The 21,140-nt window shown below is 40.8% G+C and overlaps 1 protein-coding gene across 13 annotated transcripts in view; it reads right to left on the bottom strand.

The window, feature by feature from the left end:
* Window positions 1–21,140, bottom strand: part of LOC124139544 (disks large homolog 2-like) — a 362,823-nt gene that overhangs the window by 323,670 nt on the left and 18,013 nt on the right. For 11 of the 13 annotated variants that reach the window (XM_048391379.1, XM_046506688.2, XM_048391380.1 and 8 more), the window contains exons 1-2: window positions 7,058–7,100; window positions 4,413–4,544 (exon numbers count right to left, since the gene is read on the bottom strand). In XM_048391379.1, coding sequence (XP_048247336.1) covers window positions 4,413–4,544; window positions 7,058–7,085 — 160 coding nt within the window. In that variant the 5' untranslated portion in view covers window positions 7,086–7,100. Of the gene's footprint in view, window positions 1–4,412; window positions 4,545–7,057; window positions 7,101–7,288; window positions 7,408–21,140 lie in introns of those variants that run through there. The other 2 variants (XM_048391386.1, XM_048391384.1) reach the window with 2 other exon arrangements.

Here is a 21,140-nt window from a genome sequence, read left to right as displayed (position 1 = left end):
TCGACATTGTGGCACAGACAAAGGCTTGTGATGGCATTGATAGCCGAGTCAGCAAACATCACAATGACAGGATAAATATTTGAGACGTATTTATATTGCACAACAAAGAATATCATAGCTAAGTTTAGAAAGTATAAAAATGATTCATCCATATTACATAAGCTCAAACATGAGATCAGTGCAACTTTACATAATTGTGAAATGCTTGGTTGTTTTCTGTCTGCCATCTTTGTGTTCTTCAAAAAAGTGGGGTATAAGAAGGTTTGTGACTTGTTCATGCTGCTGCACAACAGGCCTTGAATTGAAGTTGGCAGACGCCAACAGAAGCGGTGGTTGGTTGGTTGATTTGTTGTTTAATGCCTCACTCAGCAATATTCCAGCTATATGACGACAGTCTGTAAATAATCGAGTCTGGACCAGACAATCTAGTGATTGATATCATAAGCATCGATCCACGCAATTGGGATCGATGACATGCATCAACCAAGTCAGCGAGCCTGACCACCCGATCCCGTTAGTCGCCTCCTATGACAAACATAGTCGCTGAAGACCAATTCTACCCCGGATCTTCACGGGTCTCGAACAGTAGTGAAACACTGACAGTTGGAAATTTGAAATTTGACATAAATATTTCCAAAATTATTAAAATTGACACCATTTTTAAGTGTTTCAGAAGAAGATTGAGTGAATATTTGTTTCTCTGTTTTTTGCAAGAATTCAGCAACATCAGGACAGGGGACACTAGGAATGGGCTTCACAAATGTGGGGATCAAACCACGGAAAAGCAAACACCTCAACCACTAAGCTACCCTACTGTCCCAGAAGAGGGTGGAGGATGGGGTGAAGGTTTCTGAAGAGGGTGTAGGGTGGAGTAAAGGTTTCAGATGGGAATGTAGGGTGGAGTAAAGGTTTCAGAAGGGGGTGGAGGGTGGAGTAAAGGTTTCAGAAGGGGTGTAGAGTGGAGTAAAGGTTTCAGAAGGGGCGCAGGGTGGAATAAAGGTTTTAGAAGGGGGTGTAGGGTGGAGTAAAGGTTTCAGAAGGAGGTGTAGGGTGGAGTAAAGGTTTCAGAAGGAGGTGTAGGGTGGAGTAAAGGTTTCAGAAGGGGTGCAGGGTGGAGTAAAGGTTTCAGAAGGGGTGTAGAGTGGAGTAAAGGTTTCAGAAGGGGTGTAGAGTGGAGTAAAGGTTTCAGAAGGGGTGTAGGGTGGAGTAAAGGTTTCAGAAGGGGGTGTAGGGTGGAGTAAAGGTTTCAGAAGGGGTGCAGGGTGGAGTAAAGGTTTCAGAAGGGGTGTAGGGTGGAGTAAAGGTTTCAGAAGGGGTGTAGAGTGGAGTAAAGGTTTCAGAAGGGGTGTAGAGTGGAGTAAAGGTTTCAGAAGGGGGTGTAGGGTGGAGTAAAGGTTTCAGAATAGGAGGAGGATCAGATGGTTTAATGGAAGGTCACCTTGACAACCCGCTCATACTGACCCAGTATATTAGTGGAACACTGTACAAAGGAACCCTTATGGCACACATCCCACAGGATTGATAGAAGACTATATGCTTCAGAAATGCCAAGAACGTATGAGGCGGGAAGGAAAGTCACGGCATTATGGAATCGGAGCCCAGAAGTTAACAACTCAAACTGGAAATTGGTTCGTGAGTAGTAATGGAGCAGAGCATGGCCCGACCGGACTAAGAAGGGATAAAGTAGAGGCACTATTCTGTGATTGGGAGACATATAACACCGTATTGATCAATCGGTGGCTAGGTAACTGCAGCATCACTTCAGGCCATAGAAGGATGTCAGTGGCTTGACCTATGGACTGAAAGTGACTGGCTGAGGCTGGCGGACAGGGTACATTCACTTCCTCTACAGTCAATATTCTGTCAGAGAGTCTGTCAGAGAGTCTCCACACAGATCTCCCCCAGACCTCCACAGAGTCTAGCTAGCAGGTTCATCCATCACTGTGGCAGTTGACACCATTACTGAATGTGGCAGTGTCGACATCATGCTTCTTCACAGCTGCAGGGTGACACAGAATCCTTTGACCTATTGAGTGTTTACTCCATGTTTTCATTCACAATGGGTTTAGGGTATTGAAAAATAGCCATCTATTGGTTATTTTTACACCAACGAGTAGACATGTTTTAAATAATTCGGCTTGAATGAGTCAAATGTTGACTTCTAATTTGTATCTGTTTGTGTGCTTTCCCAAGTGTGAAACATGGTTGACAAACACACTTGTAAACTACATGTCTCATACAATAAGCGAGACATAGCGTCGTTCATGCATTATTGACTGCAGCAGTTCTTGTATGTGTGATACCTGCTTCTCGATCAGCAAACAAAGATCTGTAAGGTGAGGTGAGGTGAAATGGGGTTTAATGTTGCGTCCAAGATTATTGCACTTATATAGCGATGTGCATGCACACGTGTGTGTGTGTGTGTGGCTGCTTATACTCGTCCGGACTGATGCCAATTTACAGTGCTAGATCACTGAGATACCATGTCGCAGTTTAACATGAATATCCCACTCAGACACAATATACTGACTCCAAGCCGACCAGTCCTTGTTTTAGCCCCTTAATGCCGAGCGCCAGACAGGGTAACAACAAGTACCATCTTTTAACGTCTTTTGGTATGACGCGGCCAGGGACCTTCCACTCTCCCGGTGGACGCTCTACCATTAGACCACGGAGGCGGTCAGAAAATAATAAAATACAAACAAGTTAACATACTGGATTATGACAGGCAGCAAGGTCAGCTGGTTTTGTATCAGAAAGACAACCAAGAAAGTAATGAGGAATTAAATAATAGTTTGTACTTGCTTATTGACATCGATGTGAGATCACCATTGACAATCGATATGGGATTAAATGTGAATCGATGCCAAATTCAGTTAATCGGGGATCATATCATGCAGAGTTTGCCGACGATGCACCCACGTACCAGTGAATCGCGACATTGCCAAACCATGTCAAAAATACAATAGTAATGGACAAACTAGAAATGGAGACACCAACTAAATTCCTTCATAAAGAAAACCATGTTGTATCAAGCTGCAGGACTCCAGTCATATAACTGTCACCTATAAAGGAAATGATGAAGCAGGGGACCATAATCCATGCAATCACTGTGCTCAACACTAACACAGGTCCGTTGGTCTGAGTCTAGTTTATTTCCTTTAGGACCAGTCAAATTATATGAATGGTAGTCCGGTGGTCTAATGTTATTTTGGGGAAGAGCAGTGTAATTTAACTTTGTACGACTTTTGAAATCAGCAATCAATCAAGTCTAAACTCTCAGCAACATTGTGTCTGGTAGAGTGAGTGAGTGAGTGAGTGAGTGAGTGAGTGAGTGAGTGAGTGAGTGAGTGAGTGAGTGAGTGAGTGAGTGAGTGAGTGAGTGAGTGAGTGAGTGAGTGAGTGAGTGAGTGAGTGAGTGAGTGAGTGAGTGAGTGAGTATGGTTTTACGCCGCTTTAACAATATTCCAGCAATATCATGGCAGGGGACACCAGAAATGGGCTTCACACATTGTACCCATGTCGGGAATCGGACCCGGGTCTTCGGCGTGACGAGCTAACGCTTTAACCACTAGGCGACCCGACCGCCCCTTGTGTCTGGTAGAGATTGACCAGGACAAGCAGATTTGTTTGGGTGCTGGCACTTTGGACCACTGCCAAGTTGGGTAAGTGTCAAGCACTGCATCAGTTATATACCGTATTCGACGTAATAAGTGCCTAGAGCACTCTCAAAATTAGAAATAGGGGGCTCTTATTAGAATATTATTTTGGTGGAAAAAAACAGAATTGAAAGATAAATTTTGTGGTTCATGCTGACAGCCTGAAATGTTTATGTACGACAGATATATGTTTCCAGAATTTAATTGCCCATAATTAAGGGTGCATATAACACACGAGTGCGTATTGTACGTGAATAAATAAGTCTTGTGAACATTGATCAATCGGAAGGTGTGCTAATGGAATTGTTCACTAGCCAATATATTAGCAAATTCCACCATGGGCGCTTATTAGAGTGAGGCGCTTATTACGTCGAATACGGTAATTGTCCTCTGTAATGAAAAAGACAAACATGGGGCCAAACAATTCACAATGTCAAGGTCAAGGACACATGACATTCAGGTAACCCATTGCGACCTGTAATCCTCGTTCTAGTCAAGCCAACACCAAGCTTGGTGCCGGTTCTGCCACAAGGTTCCATGATTATCTCATTAAAATGACAATATAACAAGGGCACATCAAAGTCACATTATGACAGCCTTCCAGTCGCTGTCCCAGGACATGCATGTACTCACCGATGTCCTGTAGAAGAACAACAATAAAATATTTATCAAGCTGCAATAACAAGACCTGTCATTAGCTGGCACTAACAACAAAGGCAGGCAGCAGTCAGAGAGGAGTAGTAATAGACTTACCTAGCAAGGCGTGGAATAACCTGCTCTTGAAGATCTGTATCACACGCTCGATGGCATTTTTTAACTGCTTATCCTGGGGTTTGTTCAGCCGGCTGTGGTAGTCCTCCAGCAACTCTAGGGCCCTGTGGGCATCTGAAACAACATTCACAGTGATTAGCTAATCCCAGCAACATCGTCAGACACAGCCACCCAATTGCCAAACAATTCCATTGTCACATCTACAGTGGCAAAGGCAACAGCAGACCATTACAACATTAGGAAGCTCCTCCTGGGGCTAGCTTTATCACCTCAAAGGCTGGCAACAAGCTTCTTTTTGTCCAAGATCAGCAAATTACTTCTGGTATATGCCAAAGTTTTTTTAATATTTCGATTTCGATGATGCATCTCCTTTCCTAGTGAAAGTATCACTGACATCATCAAGGTATTTTTTTAAAACCATGTGCCAATGATACATATCCATTTCTGGTTTGCGTAGTTGCTATCCATCATGCTCCTACTTTACAGTCGTATTATCATTTCTTTTATGTAAATGAATGACTGAAAAACAGGAGACTATTTCAAAGATCACATGGACTACCACTAGCCACTATCCATAGATCAGTCCTAGCCACTATCCATAGACCAGTCCTAGCCACTATCCATGGACCAGTCCTAGCCACTATCCATAGACCAGTCCTAGCCATTACCCATCCTTTATCTAGGCTTAGCCACTATCCATCCTTCAGCTAGGCTTAGCCACTATCCATCCTTCAGCTAGTCCTAGCCACTATCCATGGACCAGTCCTGGCAACTAGCCATGAACTAGCACTTGCCACTATATGTACATGGACCCAATCAGCCACTACCCAGACTGGTCCTAGCCACTATCCAAAGACCAGTCCTAGCCACTATCCATGAACTAGCACTTGCCACAACATGTACATGGACCAAATCAGGCACGAATCAGGCACGACCCAGACCAGTCCTAGCCACTACCCATCCTTCACCTAGTTCTAGCCGCTAAGTCAAAGCTAGCCCTAGCCACTAAGTTAAAGCTAGTCAAAGCCACTGTCCATCCTTCAGCTTGGTGCAGCCACTATCCATCCTTCAGCAAGGACTAGCCACTATCCATCCTTCAGCTAGTCCTAGCCACTATCCATCCTTCAGCTAGTCCTAGCAACTATCCATCCTTCAGCTAGTGCTAGCCACTATCCAGGCTTAGCCACTATCCATCCTTCAGCTAGGCTTAGCCACTATCCATCCTTCAGCTAGTCCTAGCCGCTACCAATCCTTCAGCTAGTAAAAGCCACTGTCCATCCTTCAGCTTGGTGCAGCCACTATCCATCCTTCAGCTAGTGCTAACCACAATCCAGGCTTACCCACTATCCATTCTTCAGCTAGGCCTAGCCACTATCCATCATTCATATAATCCTACCCACTATCAATCCTCCACTTAGTCCTGGCCACTATCCATCCTTCAGCTAGTCCTAGCCACTATCCATCCTTTAGCTAGTCCTAGCCACTATCCATTCTTCAGCTTGTCCTAGCCACTATCCAGGCTTAGCCACTATCCATCCTTCAGCTAGGCTTAGCCACTATCCACCCTTCAGCTAGTCCTAGCCACTATCCATTCTTCAGCTAGTCCTAGCCACTATCCAGGCTTAGCCACCATCCATCCTTCAGCTAGTCCTAGCCACTATCCATCCTTCAGCTAGGCTTAGGCACTATCCATCCTTCAGCTGGTCCTAGCTACTATCCATCCTTCAGCTTGTCCTTGCTACTAACCAGTCTTAGCGACTATCCATCCTTCAGCTAGTCCTACCCACTATCCATCCTTCAGCTAGTCCAAGCCAATATCCATCCTTCACCTAGTCCTAGTGACTATCCATCCTTCAGCTAGTCCTACCCACTATCCATCCTTCAGCTAGTCCAAGCCAATATCCATCCTTCACCTAGTCCTAGCCAATATCCATCCATTAAGCTAGTCCAAGCCACTAGTAGTGCCATACGCACTATCCATATAAACCGAATTCAACATACTATCCATGGATTAGTTTTAGCTATCAAAACAATACACTATTCTATCCATTATCCATCCACAGACTAGTTGTAGCCACTATCCATCCATGGACCAGTCATAACCACTACCCATCCATGGACTAGTTCTAGCCATCATTAAAGGACTAGTTCTAGCCATCATTAAAGGACTAGTTCTCGCCACTATCCGTCAAAAGACAAGTACAAGCCACTTTTCCTCTACAGACGAGCTCTAGCCAGTATTGGCTATCGATTCATGGACGAAACTTGAATCAGTGTTAATTTCATAGTCCGGGCCAACGCAATAAATTCTAACACTAAACTTTCACGGTGATAGGGAAGTAATTTACCAATCACGGACCCACTGAAGCCATCGCGTCACCCAGGTATCCTCAACTACACACTGCGATACAGAAGAGGCACAAGCTAGGGCGCTCCAAGTGACTCCGAGGAATATGGATTGCTGCTGTACCGGCATCAGCATAACCTCCAACACTAAGTGAATATCGATAAGCTCGATGGTGAAAACACTTGTGGAACATGTTATGGTATATGAACAGGAAGCTGGATTTGCCGTATCAAGGTTAGGTCCCAGCATCAAAGAAGGAAGAACTCTCTTATCTGCTTACTGATAAAAGAGTGTGGTTCTTGAAGCATGGCACCTCCCGACACTCATCACCTTCCACACCGACAGATCAGCGAGGATGGCCACTAGGGGAGTATGTTCTCTTCGACTAGTCAGTGTAGCCTTGCTACAGGCTGTACTAAAGGAAAAACCCATGTCATTCCTGCTTACAAATTTGAAACACCCACACAGTGCTGCAGACACTGTTGAACCTTTGAGTATTAATCTTACTCACATTTAATCATTCACATTGGGTCTTTGTAGTTTTCTTTAGGCATTCAATAGTGTTTGAAAAAAGCGTCGGCCTGTAGTCCCGTGGTAGACCTTGTGACGGGCCCATAGTTTCAATGTTTATTGGTCCTTATGGCCTGCAGATAAAAACGTGTTGATTTATTTGTCACAATAAGCTGCAGTTTATCAAATGAGGCCCTGATGAATTTAGTCAAGATCTGCAGCTTTTATAGTCTGTGGGTCTTCATGGCAGCCTGTCGATTTTGGATTATTTAAAACACTGGTATTCAATATATTTCACTCCCAGGATCCAGGCTACTGCGGTTTAAAAATAATCGGTAATCATTTTTTTTTAAATATATCTCCATAAACTGCTGTTTCAGGTGACTTCATATTTGGCACATACGCAGCTTATCTAGTAGGGCTGGGACGGGTAACTCAGGTACCCGAGTCGGGTGGGTACTGTGTAGGACCCGGGTACCCACAGGACTACCCGGACCCGTGGTTAGTCACATGATATATTGTTTAATGACAAAAAGTATCTAGAACTCTATGGTTACACTACAAGTCACAAATGTTCACATTTCTTTCTGACTATGCACCAATTCCTTCTGACTTTAATATGTTTGAATAAAGATAAAACAGTCAACTCCAGTGTATGCATGACCAGATTGTTTAATACATGTATCTAAATATGTTTTTCCTGTGCTTTGGTAGAAAAATGCCCAATCAGACATTTTGTACCGATCTCTTGAGACCCGGGTAGGGTCGGGTAATACGGGGGTGGGTAAATTCAGACTCGTCCCAGCCCTATTATCTAGAGCTCTGCCAATGTTGTTCCAGTTATTGTAACATGGTTATCAGCAAGTCTAGACAGACTTACAAGTTTAAGACCAACACAAGTTGATAACTTTAAAAATATAAATGTAAATTTTCTTTAAAATTTAACACAATATTTTCATAAACAATAATTTTTGTAAGAGACCTATGCAAGTCTATATGCGTTGAACATTCAGCCTCTGACTGTTATCCTAAATCATGTTGTGTTGGAGCTCTGTGCATCAGCTGCATATATTTCATAATGAGTGTTATCAGGGCTTGGAAGATTACAGGCAGAATATAGAATCCTTTAGTTCTTATCTGCCCCTACTTGAGAAAGTTTTATCCAATACATAGGTCATAAACTGGTGTTTTCCTAAATAAACCTACCAGTAGAGCAGGGCATGCTTCCCTTTCAGTGACACCCGTGAAGGTCCGGGGTAGAATAGGTCTTCAGTAACCCATGCTTGCCGTAAAAGGCGACTTTGCTTGTCGTAAAAGGCAACTAACGGGATCTGGTGGTCAGGCTCGCTGACTTGGTTGATGCATGTCATCAATCTCAATTGCGTGGATTGATGTTCATGATGTCAATCACTGGATTGTCTGGTCCAGACTCGATTATTTACAGGCATAGTCGCCTTTTACGGCAAGCATGGGTTGCTGAAGACTTATTCTACCCCGGATCTTCACAGGCCACCATATCTTGAAATACCCAAAACAATTAGAAAGAACAATATTTCTTTTTCATTTTATTATGGCTATCAATACTATTGATATTCTAGATAATTGATTAATTGATTGATTAACGGCGCACACAGCAACATTCAAGCTAAATGAGAGCAGTCTGTAATTAATCAAGCCTGGACCAGACAATCCAGTGATTGACTTTATAAGCATCAATCTATGGATACAATGACATACATCAACTAAGTCAGCAAGCCTGACCACCCGATCCCATTAGTCGCCTTTTACAACAAGCATTGTCACCTTTAACGGCAAGCATGGGTTGCTGAAATCCTATTCTACCCTGGATCTTCACGAGATTTTTTCAAGTACATGTACTTGCAAAAACAGAAGCAGCCCTGCCTGACAGCACCATTTCGGTTCAATCTCTATTTGAATCTTCCCTTTCACCCAGGCCTTTGTGTAAAGCCATGGCTCTAAATGAAACAAATCTAGATTTTCCAAACGTTCTGAAACTCAGTTACAGGTTCGATCTCCTGGGGCCCCTTTTCAGTTTAAATGTAGTCGCTTGTTTTTATCAAAGTCATAAATTTTCAGAGTCTGAACATCAGTCTTCCACCATTGCCTCTAAATACTATATCCTCCAGAGGCTCGGATCTGAGCAGAGATTTTGGTGTTTGAAGTTACCCCAGTTCACTCCATTGACAGGCTCTGTGCTGACCACTATATTAGACCCCGTGGTGACAGCTGATGATTAATGTCCAACATATTACTGCAGCTGACAATGCATTTCCAATTACAAAAAAAAATTAAAATTGGAAGATCAACACAAATATTTCTACTTGTCTTTTCATAATAATTTTGTACTAGTTCAAAACCCAACATCAAGATTTCAATCAGCATCTAAGTTCATTAAATTTCTGAACTGTTATTTATCATTCTTGTTTTGAGCTTTTATCTGAGTTTCTACTTTCTACCACCTTTGCAATTTATTTATAAGAAATGGCCCAACACATTCAAGGCAAGTTCAGGGGCATGGGTGGCCCAAGGCGCGTGTTTTCGCGGTGCAGAGTTGCGTCCCAAAAGGCTAGCCGGAAACCTATGATTGTGGGTTCGAATCCCGGTTCACCCCGATTATGTTTCTAGGTTTGTCAGCACCATACCCGTGCTCATGGGTTTCACCAAAGTGGTAAATGTCTGAGACCTGCATCACTGCGGGCTTTCCTCCCACATTAAGCTGACACGCAGCGATAAAACTGTAATACTGTTAAAAGTGGCGTTAAACCCAACTCACTCACTCAAGACAAGTTCGGGTCAGTAGACAAACATTTCTGGCATAAACTGTGGACAAAAGATTCAGACCAGCTTGTTCTAACTCTTATCTCTGGACCCCGAACAAGTCCAGTCGGAGCATTCCATGTTTCCAAGATGGCTTGATATACTGCATGTGCCCAGAATACTAAGATCTCGTCTCTCCTCCATCCACACTACCGTATTCGACGTAATAAGCGCCCCGCTCTAATAAGCGCCCACGGCGCCTTTTGCTAAGATATTGGCTATTGAACAATCCCAATCAGCACCCCTTCCAAGTGATCAATGTACACAAGACTTATTTATTCATGAATAATATGCACTTGTGTGTTTTATGCACCCTTAATTATGGGCATTTAATTCCGGAAAAATATATCTGTCGTACATAAACATTTCAGGCTGTCAGCATAAACCACGACATTTATCTTTCAATTCTGTTTTTTCCACCAAAATAACATTCTAATAAGAGCCCCCTTTTTCTAATTTTGAGAGCGCCCTGGGCGCTTATTACGTCGAATATGGTCATTGTTTTTCTGCCCATGACACACACTTTCAAACTGTTGTGGCCGAGACATTGAACCGAGGCATCAAAACCCATTCCCGCACAATGATGTCTTTCAGGTTTTTCAAATGGAATATCCATTGATAACAGAGCTCTGGTGTTCTACAGGAGTCAACTCAAAAACCTTCAAATGTGCCTCAACCAAACATTAACCCTAGCCAAGTCTCCCACTACAAAGCATGTCTTTCTAACATTGAAAACATTTCTCAAAAAAAGCAACTGTTTTGCAAAAAGCTATATAATTAAGGGTAACTTGTGTCCGAACTGTGATATATTTTTTACATCCAAATCTATCAAAGAAATTGAATCCATATTATCAAGGTTGTTGAGTGAAGGCTCCGACAGTTATTTTGTGCAAACAGTATTCCCGTAAAAACTGACCTGTCGACTGCAACGTTAACTTACCAGCTATCGAGAGTAAGCGCTATTGATTTCTGGCCATGTTTTTCACTTAAAACTTTCTCTCAGCCAGAAACGCACCAATTTCTTAGTAATGATCACAAATGGTTCCAAAAAAGTTCAATTCTTGGTGCTACTTGTTTGAGCCAATCTCATGAATCGAGAAAATGTTGAAGTGAAAAACCCTTTCCTTTCCAACTGTAATGTCACACAAAATATATTCTAACACTTACTCTTAAGTAGGGATGTGCGGTTTTATCGGTATACCGGTATATTGCAATACAAATTCAGCACGATACGTATCGCGATACGTTTTTGGCGTATCGGTTTTTCCCTCATTATTCAAACTGTGACCGACATGTACCGTATTCGACGTAATAAGCGCCCCGCTCAAATAAGCGCCCACGGCGATATTTGCCGATATATTGGCTAGTGAACAAGCCCAATTTGCATCCCTTCCGATTGATCAATGTACACAAGACTTATTTATTCGGTATAATACGCACACGCATGTTATATGCACCCTTATTTATAGGCAATTAAAATCTGGAAAAATATATCTGTCGTACAAAATCATTTCAGGCTGTCAGCATAAACAACAAAATTTATCTTTCGACTATGTTTTTTTCCATCAAAATAATATTCTAATAAGAGCCCCCTATTTCTAATTTTGAGAGCGCCCCGGGCGCTTATTACGTCGAATACGGTATATGCCATGATGTATAGTCTTACCTTATTAAATCAAAACAAAGACAAAACAAATGCTTCATATTCTTTATTTGATTGTAGATAAAAATAATAGTACAATTTATTAAAATTGGTTCATAATTTTGACCAAATTGTTAACATTGCAGCTTTCATATTAATATTTGTCAAAGGGATATGAAAAAAAGCTTTTCTCTTGGTAGAAATTATTTCCCAATATATTGCAATAATATTGCAATATGTTTTTGAAATATTGCAATATATCGCAATACACTTTTTGGTCCAATTCCCAACCCTACTCTGAAGTCATTGTTGCATGTAGCATATTTTCTACACACACACACACCCCATCCCCCATGTGTCTATGCGTTCAGAAATTACCCTTGTAATTCAATCACTTCTACACTGAGAAATAAAATATTTGCAGCACTAACAAGATCTGTTTTTCACCATACTCAATTTCACAAGGATGTTTCTTACAAGAATCAATACTAATTTTCAGAGTTTTTACAGTCTCATCAATCATGTATTTCTAGAAACTTTGAAATATCTTCGGAAACTTGTAATGTTTCATACAGGAGCTACACATACCTGACAGATTGCAATGGCACTTGGACAGATAAATATAGAATCACCTCTCCTTACAAGTCAGATGACTAGCTACAGTTAGGCCATTGAACCAATCAGATGACTGGCTACTAGGTGATTGAACCATTCAGATGACTGGCTACAGTTAGGTCATTGAACCATTCAGATGACTGGCTACTAGGTCATTGAACCAATCAGATGACTAGCTACAGTTAGGTCATTGAACCAATCAGATGACTAGCTACTAGGTCATTGAACCAATCAGATGACTAGCTACAGTTAGGTCATTGAACCAATCAGATGACTGGCTACAGATAGGTCATTAAACCAATCAGATGACTAGCTACAGTTAGGTCATTGAACCAATCAGATGACTAACTACTAGGTCATTGAACCAATCAGATGACTAGCTACAGTTTGGTCATTGAACCAATCAGATGACTAGCTACTAGGCATTGAACCAATCAGATGACTAGCTACAGTTAGGTCATTGAACCAATCAGATGACTAGCTACAGATAGGTCATTAAACCAATCAGATGACTAGCTACAGTTAGGTCATTGAACCAATCAGATGACTAACTACTAGGTCATTGAACCATTCAGATGACTACCTACTAGGTCATTGAACCATTCAGGTGACTAGCTACAGTTAAGTCATTGAACCAATCAGATGACTAACTACTAGGTCATTGAACCAATCAGATGACTAGCTACTAGGTCATTGAACCAATCAGATGACTAGCTACAGTTAGGTCATTGAACCAATCAGATGACTAGCTACTAGGTCATTGAACCAATCAGATGACTAGCTACAGTTAGGTCATTGAACCAATCAGATGACTAGCTACAGATAGGTCATTAAACCAATCAGATGACTAGCTACAGTTAGGTCATTGAACCAATCAGATGACTAACTACTAGGTCATTGAACCAATCAGATGACTAGCTACAGTTTGGTCATTGAACCAATCAGATGACTAGCTACTAAGTCATTGAACCAATCAGATGACTAGCTACTAGGTCATTGGCCCAATAAGATGACCAGCTACTAGGTCATTGAACCAATCAGAGCCCTTTAAAATCAAGAGACCTATCTTGACAGCCCTTGCAATAAGTATGCTGTACTGAGATGCCAGTTGGTGAAAACATACAATTTACAGAGAATGAGATTGTGAGTGAAGGACTTTGGCTTAACACCACTTTAAACAGTACTTCACTTAAATTACAGCATGTCTTAGATGTAAACCACTTTGATGAAACCCATGAGCAAAGATATGGAGCTGACAAACCTAGAAAGCACAACAACTCTTGATACTTAGAGAATAATTTACAACCTACAGGGAAATATGTTTTGTTTGTTTGTTTGTTTGTTTGTTTGTTGTTTAACAGCACAATATCCAAGCATTTCGTAAATAATCTAGTCTGGACCAGTCAATCCAGTTATTTGCAGAAATATGCAGTCATGCTGTCACATCGTCATGAAGCACTTCACAAACAATGAAAACAATGGACCAACTGAGGTGAACTAGCCAATCAGCACGAAGCAAAGATGTTCAGTGAAAATGACTGACAATAATTTCCCCTCAATCCGTGGCCCTATGGGTAATATCACCCTGTAACATCACCCCAAAACATGGATGAAGGTGTAAGCTTACCTATGAAAAAATGCAAAATTTCTGGACAAGATTTCAGACGACAGTTGAGGCAGCTGGCCATGGTGACACGAAGACAGTACCCTGGCCAACTTGCGAGGAAGATCCTGAATTATCTACCTCCACTCATAAGCCTCTTGACCTGTTTAATCGTAACTATTTTCTTACCACTCCTCGACCTCGTCATGTCAAAGACGCAGGCCTCACACCCAAAGATAAACAACTGAAGTATATGCCAATGTGTAAACCAAAATTATGTCCCGTATTACAAATAATGTGATCAAAGAGGGACGGTTCAAAAGTTTTTACAAGTAATTAAATGTGACCTGTTGTCAATTCATTGAATCGCTTGTCATGAGACTTATTCACAAAAAGATAAGTACTTCAATTGATCAATGAACTATTCAGACATTTTGTGCTACTTTCTGTCTTATTTGAAGAAGGAAAGGGTGATGTGCAAGGGATCGGTTCAAAAGTTGATCAAATTTTATCTTAAGTCTTTTCTATTGTTATGATGTCATCAATATATCAAGATATCAATAAAACATAATGTCGACACTGCATTTATAATAATTTATTGATACAGAACAATTTCATTAATATATTTATCTCTACATCGTGAAACTTTTGAGTCGATATATTGATACTAATCAATGACAGCTCTCATCTACTGCACATTCATATAGTAGATTGAAATACAGTTTCTCTTAGTTAATCATATCTTGAAGAATATAATTCTCAATTTTCACCTCAAATTATTGTAATCTAAGCATTAATTTATCAACTCAAAACTTTTGAGATGTCCCCCACATCTTGCTTGAAGTTGATTACATAAAGCTGTGAATGTCCTTTTCACACAAACTAAAATAATATTCTGATGGTCGTCACTGCCATGTTGACAAATCTGTAAGCCTTTATACAGCAGGGATGTGTCACAAAGAAATTTATCAATACTTCCTATATATATTTGCACCAAAAACATTCTCTCTTCAAGGGAGGGAGCTACAAAAATAACAGTACAATTCACTGAGTGAGTGAGTGAGTGAGTGAGTGAGTGAGTGAGTTGGACTCAACACTGCTCTTAACAGTGTTCCAGTTATATCACAAAGTGTCAGCTTAATGTGGGAGGAAAGCCCAAGTGATGCTGACATACCCAAGAAACATAATCAGGATGAACCGGGATTCAAACACACATTCACAGCGGTAGAAACTAACACTAGTCAATGTAACATATAGCATAACCCTTTGACTACAGGATTAGTGCCACTTTCTAACACTGATTCATAGGTTCCTGGCATGCCCAAGGGACACAACTCTGCACAGCGACTTGTGTCTTGGACTGGTCGACCAATGCCCCCAACAATTCATGGGATACACAATACAATTTGTACTGGGCGAAGAGTGCTACAATGTACAAAGTTACCAAGAGACACAATTTCAAAACATGGCTGCCTGTTTCACACTTACCGATGTGTCCTCCATCTTAAAAAAATTTCTGAGGGAATGTCAGGTTGTCTTGTATTTTAATTATTTTTATCATGAACAACTCACGGGTATAAAAATACCTAACAGACTAGACCCAAGGGATTAAAAATATATTGAATAACCAAAGTCTGTTTGTTTGCTGCTTAACGTCACACTCCAGCAATATTCCAGCTATATGACCACTGTCTGTAAATAATCAAATCGGGACCAGACAATCAAGTGATTGACACAATGAGCATCGATCTACGCATAGGGATACGATGACATGCATCAACCAAGTCAGCGAGCCTGATCACACGATCCGTTAGTCGCCTCTTACGGCAAGCATGGGTTGCTGAAGGTCTATTCTACCCCAAAACTATCAATACCCAATCAATGTGAATGATAACATGTGAGTACTCAATAGTTTCAAAAAATACCTGGAGCCCAGAAACTCTACATATTTAGGACAAATAACTTAACCCTTACACAGTGTTTGAAATTAACCATAGAGTCACAAAGGAGGCCCCAGATTCAAATACCATAGAATGTCATTTTACAATCGGTATTAATCATGTTAATAATTTTATTAAAATGATCATGACTGTTGGTATTCGAGTCTTGTATCAGTGTCAAGTTTTCTCCGTCATACCACACTCTCTGCAATATACCAGCTATATGACAGCATGAATAATCGATAGGGGTGTCACGATAAATCGGAATATCGATATATTGCTATTGGTAAGCACTGAAAGTCAATAAATCGATTGTTAAATCAGTTTCCGATCAATATTATCGATTTCAGTTAGGAATATCGATACTTTAGATTGTATTTACCATATCAATAAAATACATGCACTGCTGTTCAAATTTGTTTTTCTTTTGATCATGAGTACCGGTAGTAGTAATTTACACATGATAATGTGGAAGTTTCTTTTTTTTAAATTATTAGGGTAAGGAAAAAACAAAATATCAGTCATATATCTCAAACTTTACTTTTTATTTGTTGTTATGGTTATAACAATCAAAGGAAAACGTCAGTTCCAAGGCTTAATTCGACTCTAAAATCCATCTAAAATGATACACTGAAAACTATCGATATTTATCGCAATCGTTGCTTGCAATATCAATAGTTATTGCAATAGTTTCTTTCAATATCAATAGTTATCGCAATAGTGATTTCCAGACCAATGGTCAACCCTAATAATCAAGTCTGAGCCAGACAATCCAGTGATTGACATCATGAGCACCAATCCACACAATTGGGATACGATGACATGCATCAACCAAGTCAGCGAGTCTGACCACCCAATCATGTTAGTCTCCTCTTATGACAAGCATGGGTTGCTGATGACCAATCCTAAAACAGAGCTTCACAGGTAGTCAATTATTGCTATTTCAACTTGAGATCAATATGATGGATCATGGACAATGTCAATGCATCTCTATTGTTGACCCCTCGCCACGAATAGCTGCAAAATTGCTGATGCGGCGTTAAGCAATATTCACTCACTCACTCTATTGTTGACCCACAACGAGCAACAACATGCCGTACGAATGATGAACAGCAAATGCGCTGACGATCAAATCGATGCTCAATCCTTCTGACACAAACACCAACAATTTAAAAAACACAAAAGAATCCACAATGTTCAATCAATCAATCAAATGAGCCAATTATGGATAGCGCAATACATAATTGATTTAACCATCAGTTACACAAAAACTGTTCCTATTGGTTTCAACAACTCCACAATTGATTAATTTCAAACTGATCTCTACAAGTTGCCAACAAACAACCATGTTAGTCTTGCCATAACGCTTCAGCAAGCCGAGATCGAAGAAGTACAACAGACATGATAGGCACATGAAATATACATCTGATAGTGACGAGTTCGGACGGCTAACCTGTGATTGTGTTCCACAATGTGAGTCAGTGATGTGAAATGTGTGCTGACAGCTGCTGTGGTTGGTCTTATCAGAGGTAGCACTTCCAAGCGGCATGTAGACGTGATATACAGCTATTTATCACACACCATCAGTGAGAACGTGGTGGTAACACAGGAAGAATAAATCTTTTAAAACAAACGAGAGGGAGAAAAGATTGCCAGAACTTAAGTTTTATGGCAAAATTGGGAACAATGTCTCGTTAAGATAGCTGTAGAATTAATGGTCTTTGCTAAGCTGAGAAAACAATTAAATATTTTTCCGAAAGGAAGAAGAGTACAATAATTACTTTAAGATGAAATAATACATTGCCAAATTTCAAAACAAGCGCTGGCTATCTTAAAGATCCATAATCTTTAACTACATATCGATCAACTATCGATAAATAACTTTTAGCAAATATACAAGAAGTTAAGAGACAAAACAACATACTCCACGTCAGTGGTGAGTGGTGACACATTTATGCATGGACTACTTTGTGATATAGCAAAATCAGTTGCTTTCCGTCTTTGACAGTGGACAAAAATAAGTCTGCTTTGGTAACTTAAAACTTTATTTCATCACAAATTCACAATAGTTTATGAAAGATATTATCGATGACACAATTATCATATCGATTATTGTTAATATTTCTTCTTATCGACGATAATTCCGATTGACGTACTTTGGCGGCAACCTCATACAAGACCCCCCGTGAGGACTACTGTTAGAACGGGTCCCCAGCGACCTATACTGGTTATAAGGTGACCAAATGGCTTGGGGGGTCAGACTACGTGGCTTGGCTGATTGCGTGACGTAGTGGATAGATGCTTACAACATCAATCACAGGATTGTCTGGTCTAGACTTGATTATTTACAGACCACTATCATATAACTCGAATGTGGCGTTAAATATCAACAAAGAAACCTTATACAAGACCACTATCTTACAAAAAACAGGCTCTAACCTGGAATCAAGGAATTCTTAATCCATTCACTAGAGATGTTAAGGCATACCTACCTCACGATATGAAACATAGCTTCATACTTAAGTACCTAGCCTAACACTCCCTGAAAACATAGAATTTTGATGAAAACAAGCAATGCATTCATTTCAAATTGAAAAGGAGCCCCAGTGAGATTGGAGTTTCAGACCTTGAACCTGTGGAAAATCTAGACTTGCTACATTCAGAGCTATTGAATTTAAGTAAGGGCTGCTCAGAAGGGAAAATAATATGATTCAATGACTGAGAGTGAGACAGACTATTGAGTACCATATGATACAAGCTATTATCCATTTTGTGTTTATTTCACATGATTTTTCCAGTATTATGTAGTCGGACAGAACATAAAGTTTCATGACAGACAGCAGGTAGAGAAGGCCAGAGTATTTATCAGGCCAAGTTATTGCAAAACGTAGTAAATATAACATTTTGAAAATTGATACAGAATTTAAACATGAATTTAAACATGAATCAACACTAGAACAAGCCTATCAAGTATCAGATGCAAATTGCAATGCATCATTGTACCATAACATCCGGACTGTCCTCCATCTGAGCCCTGAAAATGTGTACCAACATGAAACCAAATTAGTCTGGTGTGCCCAGTACTGAGAGACATTTGTAGTGCTGCTACACCACAGCTGGAGTCAGTGGTCATGGAGAGGAGTAATCAATAGGCTGCAGCAGCTACTGGCATTTAGAATGTTAAAGTAAATACACAGTCCGGCTCCTTCCACTCCCGCCTCTCACACTTGGCTTCACAGCCTGATTAACAAATGACTGTAGGGTGGCCCAGCGGAAAGTGCGTCAGTTTGCCACAGACTCCAGTTTGATTCCCACATGGATACAATGTCAGACTGTACCAAAGGTTTGGGGGCATAATACTTGTTTGTTTGTTTGTTTGTTGTTTAACGTCGCACTCAGCAATATTCTAGCTATATGACGGCGGTCTTTAAGTAATCTAGTCTGGACCAGACAATCAAGTGATTGATATCATGGGCATCGATCCGCGCAACTGAGATCGATGACATCCATCAACCAAGTCAGCGAGCCTGACCACCCGATCCTGACCACCCGATCCCGTTAGTTGCCTTTTACGACAAGCATAGTCACCTTTTACGGCAAGCTTGGGTTGCTGAAGACCTATTCGACCCTGGATCTTCCAGGTCTTTTGGGCCTAATAGCATTGTTTCAGTAGATTGTAACCCGTGGGTTAGTATGACCATGTTAGGAGACATAGAAATTGTACCAGTCTTGAACCTGGGGCAAGAGGCTTCTGCTCACTCGTATAAGCAATGAAGAACTTTGGAGTCATATTAGTGTGTCAGCTTTATATCTGAGGAAAGTGTAAACGGATGAAGTCTTGGACTTTTACCAGGCAATCTGCGACTTCAGCTACTCATTCAAAGTGCGAGTCTAGTCACATTTCATTTGGCCTTGCAAGCACAGGGAAGAAAGTCCATTATTAAATAAAAAAATCTACTGAAAATGATGCCAAGAGACAATTTTGGGCAAACAGACTAAGAACTTCTTAGCACAGGTTGCTTTGGTGAAACCCACAAGCATGGAATGGTACTGATATAATATCAGAATTAAGGCAATTCAGGGACTTGAAACCATGATTAGCAGATCCAGATATGGCCAAGGGATGCAACTCTGCACAGTGAATCGCTACACCTAAGAGTAATGGGCTCCTCAAGATGTTTTCGTTCAAACACAACTGCACTCAATCTCACATCAACATCCCATCTGATCATCACACAACAAACACTTTAACCTTAATCTTCAACAAGCCAGCTGATCACACGATTCCATTCAGGAAACAAACATGCACATAAATTCATGTACTTAAACATCAAAGACCTTGATTCCAGCAATGAGTAACAATAATTACATTATGCCGTGTCCCGGCAGCAGGAGTATACTTGAGCAACAATGCCACACAGGGCTCCATACATTCCTATCCACTGAACCACAAACCCAGTCTCTGTGATGAGCAGCCAATCAATATCTGCCTATTGGTAAGTGTCAGTGAATTACCTGTTTCCACACAACACTCAGGCTCAGCGGACAGCGGGAGATGTGCATGTGAATACACTAATGTGATACTTATCAGTTACTCATTTGCTTGTGGAGTGAGTGAGTGAGTTTATGCCGCTTTAACAGCGTTAGAAATTGGTACTAGTCCTGTAGTCCTTACCAAACTGCCCAATAGTAATGGTATCCTAAGGACCAGTAAAAATTGGCCCATTTTAAGGGTTTTACTATGTTATCATTATAAGGACTAGTGAACAAAAAATGTTAGTTTCTTACCCTGCTTTAAGCATATTCCAGCAATATCATGAGTGAGTATGGTTTTACGCCGCTTTTAGCAATATTCCAGCAATATCACGGCAGGGTACACCAGAAATGGGTTTCACACATTGTACCCATGTCGGGAATTGAACCCTGGTCTTTGGCGTGACGAGTGAACGCTTTAACCACTAGGCTACCCGACCGCCCCAGCTACATCATGACGGGGACACCAGAAATGGGAAGTAAAGTGGTAGAAACTAACACGTTTAGTCCACTAGTCCTTATAAAAACATATTGCAAACCCCTTAAAAATGGCAAATGTTTACTAGTCCTTGTGACACCTTAGGTATGGGCTGTTTGGCAAGGGCTATAGGACTAGTGCCATGTTCTAACGCTAAAGTACCCATGTAGAGAATCAAACCCTGGCCTTCAGAAGTGACGAATG

The sequence above is a fragment of the Haliotis rufescens genome, unplaced genomic scaffold (assembly GCF_023055435.1).
Source record: "Haliotis rufescens isolate VD_foot unplaced genomic scaffold, xgHalRufe1.0.p SCAF_9, whole genome shotgun sequence".
In the NCBI taxonomy this organism is placed as follows: Eukaryota; Metazoa; Mollusca; class Gastropoda; order Lepetellida; family Haliotidae; genus Haliotis; species Haliotis rufescens.
Note: the sequence above shows the minus strand (reverse complement) of the source record. Positions and strands in the feature narration are given on the sequence as shown.